This window comes from Nanorana parkeri, unplaced genomic scaffold (assembly GCF_000935625.1).
Source record: "Nanorana parkeri isolate BGI_ZX_2015 unplaced genomic scaffold, ASM93562v1 scaffold1230, whole genome shotgun sequence".
Taxonomy (NCBI): domain Eukaryota; kingdom Metazoa; phylum Chordata; class Amphibia; order Anura; family Dicroglossidae; genus Nanorana; species Nanorana parkeri.
The window spans coordinates 370,129-382,095 of NW_017307498.1; the positions used below are offsets into that span (position 1 = coordinate 370,129).

The window sequence follows — 11,967 nt, forward strand, 5'->3', positions numbered from 1 at the left end:
GGGGCCCTGTGATTTCTAGTTACGCCCCTGCCCAAGGCATATGGTGTGAATGGGTCTTAAATAGGGTTGCCACCTGTCCAGGATTCACCCGGACAGTCCAAGTTTTGAATGCTGTTTCATAGCAGCTGAGACCCAGACACATGATGTCAGGCAGACAGGGGCAACCAAAATAAGGATAAGGGCTACTGGTCCCCCACTGAAAATAGTCTAAACTGTGATATTTACATATGAATGGGTGGCGCTATTTACATAGGAATAAGCCCCGTCTCATTCTCTCCCCAAAAAATTTCTAGCATCGCTAGAGTGTTTGGGTTTCGCTGAAAGAAAATGTGTCAATCCGAGTCCTAAAGGAAGTACAGAATGTAACACATTGTTCTCTGGAAACAGGATGAAATCATTCAGCCTGTGACACACACAGACTGCATACCTTTCCAATACAAGACACACACATACACGCACGTGCTCTTCTGGCTGCAAGACTGCATTACCCAGAATGCCGTGCGACACCCATTGGCTGCAATTACCCTGTTCGGCCAGCAGAGGCGCCGGACTCGCTGACATCTGACAGCGGAGACTCGCAGGTGCGAGCAGTGTGCGAGAGATGAGCGCGGCTACAACAAGTCCGTCTGTGGTCTGCCGGTACTAGGAGCGATCTGATTGTCTGCACCGGGGTCTAGTGAGTATGGGGAGCCCTTGTGCCAGCCGCTCTGGGTGAGGGGGGGCAATGCTAGTGACTCTAGTGCACTATTGGCGTTGTGCGATGAGCTCCTGACAGTGTCATATTTCAGTCTGTCACTGACACTGAGATGTCCCAGACAGTCACAGGCTGCTGTTTATGGCTCAGCTGCAAGACTATGTATTTGTTATTACTGATCATCTGAAGGAAGAAGAGGCGATGAAAGTCTCATGTAGAGGAAGTTGTTCTGCACTGTGCTGTCTACAGTGTTACTTTGTAGCTGTTTTTGGGATCACTTATAGAGTTGTGATTGAGCTTCTCTTGTTGGGGCTCTTTATTAAAAGTCAGCATTTTGAGTTGCAAATTGTTTTTATTCTACAATTATTTTATAACTGAGTGATCTGCTGTCTTCTGCGTTAACGCGCTGTGACGCGCTCCCTCGCCATAGTGTGCCTTGAAATCGTTATGAATTGTCGCGGCTGGGGTTAACATGCTGCGTAATGCGATCTGCCTGTGTTTGGGTATTAATATTAAATAGCGGTACGCTGTTAAAATATTTAGCTGGCTAATTGGACGTGCTAGTTGTACTTCAATGCAGCGGATAAAGCGGACGCAAAACCACAACAACATGGTGAGATCTGATTGGGCAATAATACATTTCGCCATGGACTGATGAGGTGCCTGCGCATATAAGGGAATCCCTTTTTTTTGTGTGGGTCAGATTGTAAATGTTGGAATATGTGTTGGCTTTCCTTGAAATGGAATGGCTGTAATGGATATTCTTCAGAGTTTGGTAATGGTTGATCCTCCAGAGATAGCCGGCGATCGCAGAGCTCCCCGTTTTCTCTTTGTTCGATCTTGCATGTGTGGCGATGGTTCAGCATATGGCTCGCACTTAACAGGCACTTGCTATGTAAAATCTGTTGGAACTTTAAAGCTTCAAATGCATGTGACAATCAGATTGTACTCCTTCCTTTTAGATCTGCCAATAACTATCTAGTAAAGGGTCTGTCTGACTGGATATAGATTGTACAGTCATATTGTAACATGTATGGTGACCCTCATGTTGTTCATAGTTAACAGACGAATATGTGGGCACAATCTGACCCGATTTGGCCAGCTTCTACCCTAAACAATAGAGTCCCAGTCTCGCGGGCGATATACATTTAGGGCAATAAGGTGGGGTGAGGGATGAGCATCTCCTAGGGATGGCTTATCTGAGGGTAAGGTGTTCTGATTGGCTGGGTTTTCTAAGTTTGTCCCCAGAATGTATCATTCAGGAGCCCCCATAGACACCAATTGACACCTAATCCTGCTGAACATACAGCTATCATTTTGTCTTCCTTTCAGCGGTCAATCCATCCACAGTTTACATAGTAGTTATGATGCTGGTGGCTCAAACCACCCAACGGCTTTGTGTGTCTCTCAGAGACAGCAAAATTTTTGTTGAAGTTCTTGGACTCCCCCCTCTTTGCCCACCAGCTCAGTCTCCTTCCTGTTGTTGTATTCTTCATGATGTAAACCAGTCTTTCTCAAACAGAGTTCCATGGAACCTTAAAGTGACATTAAACCCTCAGATTTGTTAACATAAAACAATACTGTAATGTGTGCCTTACTGTAATCCATGGTTGTTTCCCTGCTCTTTGCTGCTCTTCCTTTTAAATCTGTATCTCTTCTCATGCTGGGCAGAACTTCTGTTTTGCAGCAGACTGCCTTTTCTCTAGAATGGATACATGGTGTCTGTGTATAGGCTTGCAACCTGAGCCAGCACTACAGGAAGAGGCACTCAGCTGCTAAGGGAAGTTCTCCCCAAGCATGAGAAGACATGAGGATTTAAAAGGAAGAGCAGCAAAGAGAAGGGAAACTACCATGGATTACAGTAAGGCGCACATTACAGGATTGGTTTATGTTAAAAAATCTGAGGGTTTAATGTCACTTTAAGGTTCCTCCTGAAGCTGCTAGGGTTTCCTCAAGCTGTGTCTATGCTGACCTCCAAGGAAAGGGGTCATGTCTACATTGTCCTCCAATGTGTGGGGGCACATCTGCGCTGTCCTCCAATGTGTGGGGGCACGTCTGCGCTGTCCTCCAATATGTGGGGGCACGTCTGCGTTGGCCTCCAGTGTTTGGGGGCACGTCTGCGTTGTCCTCCAAGGCAAGGGGGCACGTCTGCGTTGTCCTCCAAGGCAAGGGGGCACGTCTGCGTTGTCCTCCAAGGCAAGGGGGCACGTCTGCGTTGTCCTCCAAGGCAAGGGAGCACGTCTAGGTTGTCCTCCAAGGCAAGGGAGCACGTCTAGGTTGTCCTCCAAGGCAAGGGAGCACGTCTAGGTTGTCCTCCAAGGCAAGGGAGCACGTCTAGGTTGTCCTCCAAGGCAAGGGAGCACGTCTAGGTTGTCCTCCAAGGCAAGGGAGCACGTCTAGGTTGTCCTCCAAGGCAAGGGAGCACGTCTAGGTTGTCCTCCAAGGCAAGGGAGCACGTCTAGGTTGTCCTCCAAGGCAAGGGAGCACGTCTAGGTTGTCCTCCAAGGCAAGGGAGCACGTCTAGGTTGTCCTCCAAGGCAAGGGAGCACGTCTAGGTTGTCCTCCAAGGCAAGGGAGCACGTCTAGGTTGTCCTCCAAGGCAAGGGAGCACGTCTAGGTTGTCCTCCAAGGCAAGGGAGCACGTCTAGGTTGTCCTCCAAGGCAAGGGAGCACGTCTAGGTTGTCCTCCAAGGCAAGGGAGCACGTCTAGGTTGTCCTCCAAGGCAAGGGAGCACGTCTAGGTTGTCCTCCAAGGCAAGGGAGCACGTCTAGGTTGTCCTCCAAGGCAAGGGAGCACGTCTAGGTTGTCCTTCAAGGCAAGGGGGCACGTCTAGGTTGTCCTCCAAGGCAAGGGGGCACGTCTAGGTTGTCCTCCAAGGCAAGGGGGCACGTCTAAGCTGACCTCCAGGGCAAGGAGACTGAGTCCTCCTGTAATGGGCAAAGCTGACATCCTACCTCTTCAGTGCTTGGGAGAGCTGCAGTTGACTCGGCACACCAGCAGCCACTTAATAGTGAAATGCCAGCTTTGTAGTGGGTTGGTGTTTTAAATCTCAGCTGTCCAGTTTTTTATTCTTGTATTGTTTGATAGTTGATAGTTTATTGTATTTTTGTACTGTTCTTGCAGATTTTCCCTTTCCGTCCATACCTCTATATAGTAATATTGTGAGTTGGTGCAGTTTCCTAATTTTGTAGTGGCTGTTTTGTATATACAATATATAACGTTTATCATAATATTATAAATATTTATAGTCTGTTATGTTGTGTGTGGAAGTGTCCTGCCTGTTCTAGTACAATCCTGTGTACAATGTGTGTGCCAGGAACAGATAAGCACTCTGCCCGGGGCACTGACTGATTCAGAGCTTCTTCCTCAATGTCTGTGACTTAACTTTCCTCACCCCACGTTTCACATTCCTGACGTATAACTGCATCGTGGTGATGATGGCATGTGCTGCTTTCCTGGCCTTACCTAAATACTTGATTGTATTATGTAAAAATATAAATATAAGTCATCGTTAAAATAACGGGATGGTGAAATTAATCTATTGCATTATATTTATCTTCACCTGAAGGGACAACCTTGATTTTGTTAGGTGGGGCAGTCAAATTGTTATCTTTTGTGGCATTTGTTACCTGGCGTGTTCAGGTTTGCCTGTAAAGACTTATAAGATATCCATTGCGTCCAATGTAAAATAATCAAAAGTAGGGGGAAGTGTAGGCGCCCAGGGTGGCTGTCGTGTAGGCGCCCAGGGTGGCTGTCGTGTAGGCGCCCAGGGTGGCTGTCGTGTAGACAGGGCCATTCCTTTAATGAGACAGCGTTAGGCTGTTGCCTCAAGTGGCATCTCTTTGGATCATGGGGAGCCTCAGGCAGAGTGGCATATTTGTTGTATAGTGGCTGCTCTGCTGCAAAATGACCACCCCCTTTCTGGCCAGAGCATCCCAAGTTGCTAATAGTCAGGTGGGAGGATGTGCAAGGGCCATACACATCTACCATCCCAGCTTTAAGCAACATGGGATGCTTTGGTCGGTGTTCTACCCAGCTGGGCAGAGCGTCCCCTGTGCATACCTGGCATCATCATTGTCGTGCACAAACCCATCCCACCCCCCTGAGGGCAGCATCACTGTACGTTTCCAACACCTCCTCCTCCACCCCCCCGGTTGGAAAAAGTCTAGGGACACCACTGCCTGTAGACGCCCATGTTGGCTGCCCTTTAGGTGCCCACGCTGGCTGTCCTGCAGGTGTCCACATTGGCTGCTGTGTAGGCACCCATGCTTGCTATCACCTGTCCCTGAGATCCTGATATAGACACTACTTCTGTATAGTTATGCTGATTTACATTGTTGTAGCTTGCTGGCCTCTCCCGGATTGTAGAATAGTGTTAGTTGCTGTCAGTGATGTCTGCTGTAATAACCCAAGCTGGCCATACACTGGTAGATTTTTGTTACAAACGTTAATATGAAAAATCCCTGATGTCTCCTTAAGAGGACCTGTCACCTGCACTCGGCTATCACATAAGGGGGAGTGGGGGGTGTTTATCAGCCCCCTTTTCATGGCAATGAAGTTAAAAGTTTAAAAAATGAAAAGTTAATGAAAGACACCACTTTTGTGAGAACAATATTTCTAGTGCCTTTTTCCATGGTTAACTCTAAAATCTCAACATTCGATAATGCCATCAAAGACTTGCTGAATGTTCTTCGAAATTAACTTAATTCACTGATGGAATTGTGCTCGTTCAAGAAATAAATTCCATCCTGCTTATTTTGATTTGATTTTTTTTTTTCTTTTTGCCACTGGCCGGAATCAGTCGTCAATCCTACAATGTGAATGTTGTGTGAAAAAGTAATTTCAGGTCAATGTTACAAAAATAATGTAAAATATATTTCTGCAGAATGTATGGGCACCTATTGTAACAACATAGCATTTCATTTTACATTTTAAAGAGCGCCTGTCAGAAATGAAATATAGGATTTGCCATTGCTGGCTTGTTTTTCATGGCATTGGCTCTCGGTTTGAAATCCCCATTTTTGCTTCGATTGCTAGCAAGTCGCTGACCCAGAGCAAATATGCAGCCAGTATGTGTCCTGACACAAGCCAACTGCTAAGTGGGATGGACACAGTGGAGTGCTATTTACTCCCACTATGTTTGGTTGGGTTTATGATAAGTGCAAGGGGTATAGCCACCTAACCAGTCTCCATGTTCCTAGAGCCTCTACAGTCTTAACAGTTCTTTATGCATGCCTGAGCCTTTGAAAATGTCTCACGCAAATGGGACTCCTGTTGCAGGGGATGCTTCTAACTTGCCTTCTAGTTTTGAGCAGGCAGCTGGGAAAAGCAGGGAATGAGACTCTGAACACAAACTGTGTACAGCCCAATGTGCTATATCACAATAAAGCATCTTTTGAATTATTTATATGCTCTAAAAATGCACAGTGGATGCAAATTGGAATGGAAATGTAATTGTTAACACGGACCTCTCAGTAACTGTACAAGTTTGCCTGAATAATTTTCTGACACTATACAGCTGAAATATAATTTTCTAAAATGGCTGTATGTTTGGGTTTTTTTTTTTTTTTTTTTACATAAAAAAAAAGTCTTTGAGCTCCATCCCAGTGACATTGCCTAGCAGCAATCCTGGCCTCTGTCTGCTGCGGGCAGAAGAAAGCATTGGCTTAGTCTCCTTTCCCCCAAGATTACTCAAACTGTAGATTGTACCTTTTGTAGCCAGTCACAGGGTGAAGGGCTGCAACATGGTGTTTATCTATGTCATACATTTCGTGAGCATGATCAAGAACTACACAGGCACCAGGATTTACATGATTGTGTCATCTCTAAGCCATTATCTCAGTCCAGGAAGTAGATAGTGCCGTCCTTCAGGGGAGAAAAGTAGATGAAGGCATTGTCAGGAGGAGTACTGTGATCTCTGGGAGCGGTAATACATACCTGTGTTAGATTTGCACATTACACTAACATAAGGACCTGCATGCCCTTAACATGAAAAATATACTTCATTCTAGGTCCCTTTTAATCACTTAAATGTAAATGTAAAACTGGCCCGCATAGCTATTTGTTTCATCTTTTTTAAGTAGGGTTGCACTCAACTCTGTTCCTGCCACCGATGTCTTTCGTATAGACTCAGGGCTGCAGTTTGTGTATATGTTCTGTAAGTGATTCTGTATAGCTGGCTGATCACTTCCTCGCATGCTGTAATTTGTCACCCCAGTGGTTGCCCCCCCATGTATCCCAGGCTCTCCCATCTCCATCATGGGTGTCCATGGCATGTGTCAGCAGAAGGAGTGAAGCGAACATCCATTCGGTGATCTCGCCTGACTACTATAAACCTGGGAGTGGTGAGCTTTCATTACTTCCAGGCTCAAAGCTGTCACTGAAAGGAAGAAGCTGAGAGAAAAAAAGCAAATCAAGCATGAGCTGCGCTCCATTAGCTTCATTCAATTGCAGAGGTGAGGTCAGGAGATCTAACAGACCCTTGATGTCTCCTTAAGAAGACCTGTCACCTGCACTCGGCTATCACATAAGTTTTAAAAACGAAAAGTGAATTTACTACCTGCTGTCCGGCCGTTGTAATTAAAGGGCCGACAGCGGCTTCTTGAGGGCAGGTGGGCGTCTTTAGACTTCCTTTCCCCTTCCGCTCCTGCCCACCGCTAGGCGGCACGCACAAGCGGGAAACCGGCTTTGAATGTAAACAGCCAGCGATGGCTGTTTACATTCAAGCGTTCGGGCGTCTGTACTCTGTAGAGACTCCCGATCGCTTGTAATATCTGCTCAGGTGTGTGGGCCCCACCCTCCGTCGCCGCCGCTGCTGGCGATCCCCTGGCTCCGCTGTTCCCGGTGTGAGCCCGGGACCAGTACAGCAGATCTGCGGCCGGAGATCAAACGGAGCGCAGTACACGAGCTCCGTTTGATCTCCTCTCCTCTTCTGAATGCAGGCAGTGATGTAATATACATCACTGCCTGCATTCAGTGTCACTCTCAGAAACCGGAGAGAAGCTGGTGAAGCAGGTCTCTGCTTCATCAGCTTCTCTGGGGGTCCCTAGGTGACATTAGGGGTCTTAAGACCCCTGATGTCTCCATAAAGAGGACCTGTCACTGCAAATTGGCTATCAGATAGGGAGCTTGCATGCTCCGTATATGATAGCAATAAAGTTCAGTGAAAAAAAAAAAAAAGGTTTAAAAAAATTTGTAAAAAAAAAAAATCACATCAAAGCAATTAAAAAAAATTGCGTGTCCGCCCCCACACGCAAACATGCGTCAAGCCCGCCTACGTGCAAAAATGCCGATTACATCCATTGAGTCGCACATGTTACATATCGCTGCGAATGTCGGAATGAGAGCAATAATTCTAGGGTCATCAATTATTGATAACACTAAACTGATGAGCGGTAAAAGCTTTTAAAGTGTCGGCTATGGTCAATTTTGAGTATGGTAGTTTTTTGCGACTTAACGGGTGCGTGCAATTTTAAAGCTTGACATGTTTGGTGTCTATTTACACGACGTGACCCCGTCTTTTATATTTTACCAAAAAATTGGGTAATAATAAATGTTTTTATAACATAACGTAGGGAGAACAGGTTTTTTTCAAAATTTTCGGGAATTTTTTTATTATACAGTAAAAAAACAAACCTGTAGGGGTGATTAAATACCACCAAAAGAAAGCTCTATCTGTCCCCCAAAAACGGTATAAAATTAATTTCAGTACAGCATTGCATGACGGAATAAATGTCAGTCAAAGTTCTGCAGCGCTGAATACTGAAAAATGGCCTGGCCAGGAAGGGGGTATAAACACCCCGGTCAGCAAGTGGTTAAGAACACCATTTTTGTCAGAACAGTATTTCTAGTGCCTTTTTTCATGGTTAACTCTAAATGAATGGCCTGTAAAGGTTTTCCTAAAGTGTTGTCTATGGACAATTTTGGGTAACACAATTTTGAGGCATAATGTCTTTGGTATTAATTTACTCTATGCATTCTCATTTATATTTTACCAAAAGATTGGTTAATATTTTGTGTCTGTGCATGAAAATCAGTTTTGTGGATGTTTTCTTGTTAATAATATCCTGTGAAATAAAAATAAATGCAACTGCCACCATTTTACTCCCCAGGGTCTCTGCTGGAGGGGGGTGGGGGAGGTGTTAAGTAATCTTCAGGCCTAAAATGCACATGTAAACAGAAAAATTGTCCTGTCAGAGAAAGGGTTAAAGGGTAAGGAACATAGACTGTGAGGTAATCCATTTTGATGTGCCTGACACGTCGCATACATGCCGGTCCCATTGCCAAGATTTTGCCGCTCTGCTCATGCTTTGGAAACGTGACTTGTTCCTCATGAGCGGATCGTCGTTCAATTTTTAGAAACATTGGCTCGGCCACCTAAAATAGCTGCCAGCGCTTGGCGTAGGTAGACGTAGCCGCGCCTTTGTGTGAGTTGGTGCTGAAGTTGTAGTTTTAATTTTGTTTTTTTGGCTTTTGTTCCCCTGGGGGCTTAGGGTGTTCCAGCCAGACAAGGGTGGAAGCTGCAACACACACTCATTACAAGCTGTTAGCAGACGGCTTCAAAGTGTATTTCCACTTTTGTAGCCAACTTGGGATAACACCTACTTTTATATTTGTTATCTGTTCCTGTTCACATTGCATAACTTAAAAATATATATATTTAAAAATTGCTGCTTGCCTTTCACTTGCTGAAAAATCCTACTGGGCTTTCCTCATCACTGAAATGTTTAAGTGAATCTTGGGTATTCTACAGTAGATGCGTCGGGGCATTAGGGGGGTGGCTGCAAGAACTGCAAAGAGACAGCCGGCTGCCAGATGAGATAAGAGGGAGATGGCGGCAAAGGTGGTAAGGGACTGGGTGGACCAGCAGCAAAATGGAGGATTACTGCTGAGTAGGGCTGCAACAGCTAATCGATAATAATTATGAGAATAGTTGGCAACTATTCTCATTATCGGGGAGGGGTGGAGATTTTTAATGCAACCAATCGATTCGTTGAAAAAATAATTGGGCAACTAATCGGTTATGAAAATAATCGTTAGCTGCAGCCCTACTGCGTTCGTGGATTCCATGAGTGTTGAGTATGTTTATAAAGGACAACCCGGTGAAAAAGAGTTGAGGTTTATAAAAAGAGGGGGTGGGGTATTTTGGGGGCTGAGGTGGTATATGTTTACGATAAGGAACCCTGTTTGTTCTGTGCTGGCAGAACGCAGTTGTAAACTAGATATGAAGGCCTGTCGGTCTTACAAAAAGGGTTGACGATCTCAAGGCGAGGGTTCTACGCTTGGATGTTCTCGCATTGGGGCTGCACCAGACCAATGCCAGTCACCGCTAGAGCACATAGAGAACAATTGCTTTCTATGTGCCCCGTTCAACTGAGCACACTGTATTGCCTGCATCCTAGCAACTGAGCACATTTTACTGAGTGCATCCTAGCAACTGGGCACACTGTACTGCCTGCATCCTACAACTGAGCACATTTTACTGAGTGCATCCTAGCAACTGGGCACACTGTACTGCCTGCATCCTACAACTGAGCACATTTTACTGAGTGCATCCTAGCAACTGGGCACACTGTACTGCCTGCATCCTACAACTGAGCACATTTTACTGAGTGCATCCTAGCAACTGGGCACACTGTACTGCCTGCATCCTAGCAACTGAGCACACTTTACTGTCTGCATCTTGGCTACAAAAGGACGTTAGGTGGCAATAGACAACTTTGTCTTTCATTGCTAGGACGCAGGTGGCTTTTGTACTCCATAGTGTACATCTGTGCTGTATGCATTTAAACAAATGTTTAAAAAAGGGTCCATACACAGGCCCTTAGACGCAGACCTTTCTATTGTAATTTTACAGATCTGAATGCAGATATTGTTTGCTGATATTTACACACCTGTATTTATGGTGCAACCCATACAACTGTGTTTAGATCCATTTACAAAAAAAAAATAACACAATTTTTTTGGCGGCCGTGTGCACGAGCTCTAATATAGGTGGTAGTACCTTCTGTCTTGTGTCTCCTGGATATCTTTGAATGGCAGTTCCTCTGGCACTTCTGCCATGTAAGTAGAGTAGAAGAAGTATCATTAGGCCGTCAGCCTGGAGCCCAGGAAAGTGGGTGCTGTTTCTCGGTCGGATGCGGCGAGATCTTCTGGTTTCCTGAATCTTCTGCATGTGACATCATTTAAAGGGCCAGTCAACCTAGAATCTGAATATTTGCTTTTAAATGATCAAGTTTTACCTTGTGGCCAGCCTCAAACTGATTGCGGAATCAAGGCTTTGCAGGCTCCAAAGCAATTATTAATACATGCACATTTTTTCTTTCATCATTGTGTACACATTTTATTTTATTTATTTATTTATTAAAAGTGGATTATGCCTTTAAAACCCCTGACAAGCTGTGTGTTGCATTTTTTTCTTTGTCCCATTGGGGAGATTTCCTTTCACTTTCTCCCCTGTAAAAACACGAGCAAGAGGAGATCTCTCTAAAGTAAAGTTGGGTGTACACGGATAGATTTTTGTACGGACATTCGTACAAAAAACCCCGTCGGCATGATCGCTAATACCATCCGAGGCTTAGTGATTGTCATTCGAAAATTCGTTTTATTTTTAGTTTTATATAACATTTTGGTTTCAGAATGAATGGAGTTTTCCGAACGAAAACCATGTTCACTGCTCGAAAGCGTTCGATCAAGAAACATTTTCCAACATGCTCCTTCCAAATTTTTTTTGCCACTGCGGTTGAAATCGATCATCGATTTCACCAAATTGGAGAGTCAAACGAGTGTTACAAAATTGATTTTTGTTTTGTTCAAAATTCTAACCGTGTACACCCAACTTAGGGCAAATCCTCTCTTACACAGGTAGTCGGTGTCCCCATTAGAAGACTTCCGCTATGTTCTTGTTCCAGTGACAACATTATTAGATTATTTTTCTTTCTCTTTCAGTCCTGGTGAGTGGTCACCAGGAGAAATAGGATAAATCTCCCCAGTGGGGACATACAGCATTTAAAAGCTGGACAGATTTATTGACCCTTCAACACTCTATCTAAAATGGGGAAAAACACTTTAAAGCAAAATTATTATCTACTAAAAAATAATGGAGGAATCCGAGGGATATTCTACAGCCAGAGCGAAGGGAGAGAGAGTTGAGCACTGACTGCTGCGGGACCGAGGATCAGGTGAGTATATTGCTTTATTTGAGCCCGCTAGACAAAATGAGCGCTTAACCCTTCCAGTGGGGGGGCGCGCATAGTGGCAGCCCCATGGACAG

At 44.9% G+C, this 11,967-nt stretch overlaps 1 protein-coding gene across 1 annotated transcript in view; it reads left to right on the forward strand.

The window, feature by feature from the left end:
- The first annotated feature begins 575 nt into the window (after positions 1-575).
- The window catches only part of LOC108797128 (dual specificity testis-specific protein kinase 2-like), a 76,748-nt gene continuing 65,356 nt past the window's right edge, over positions 576-11,967 (forward strand). Inside the window, exon 1 of the mRNA XM_018568701.1 lies at positions 576-676. Within this exon, the coding sequence (XP_018424203.1) occupies position 676 (1 nt within the window). The 5' untranslated portion in view covers positions 576-675. The remainder of the gene's footprint in view (positions 677-11,967) is intronic.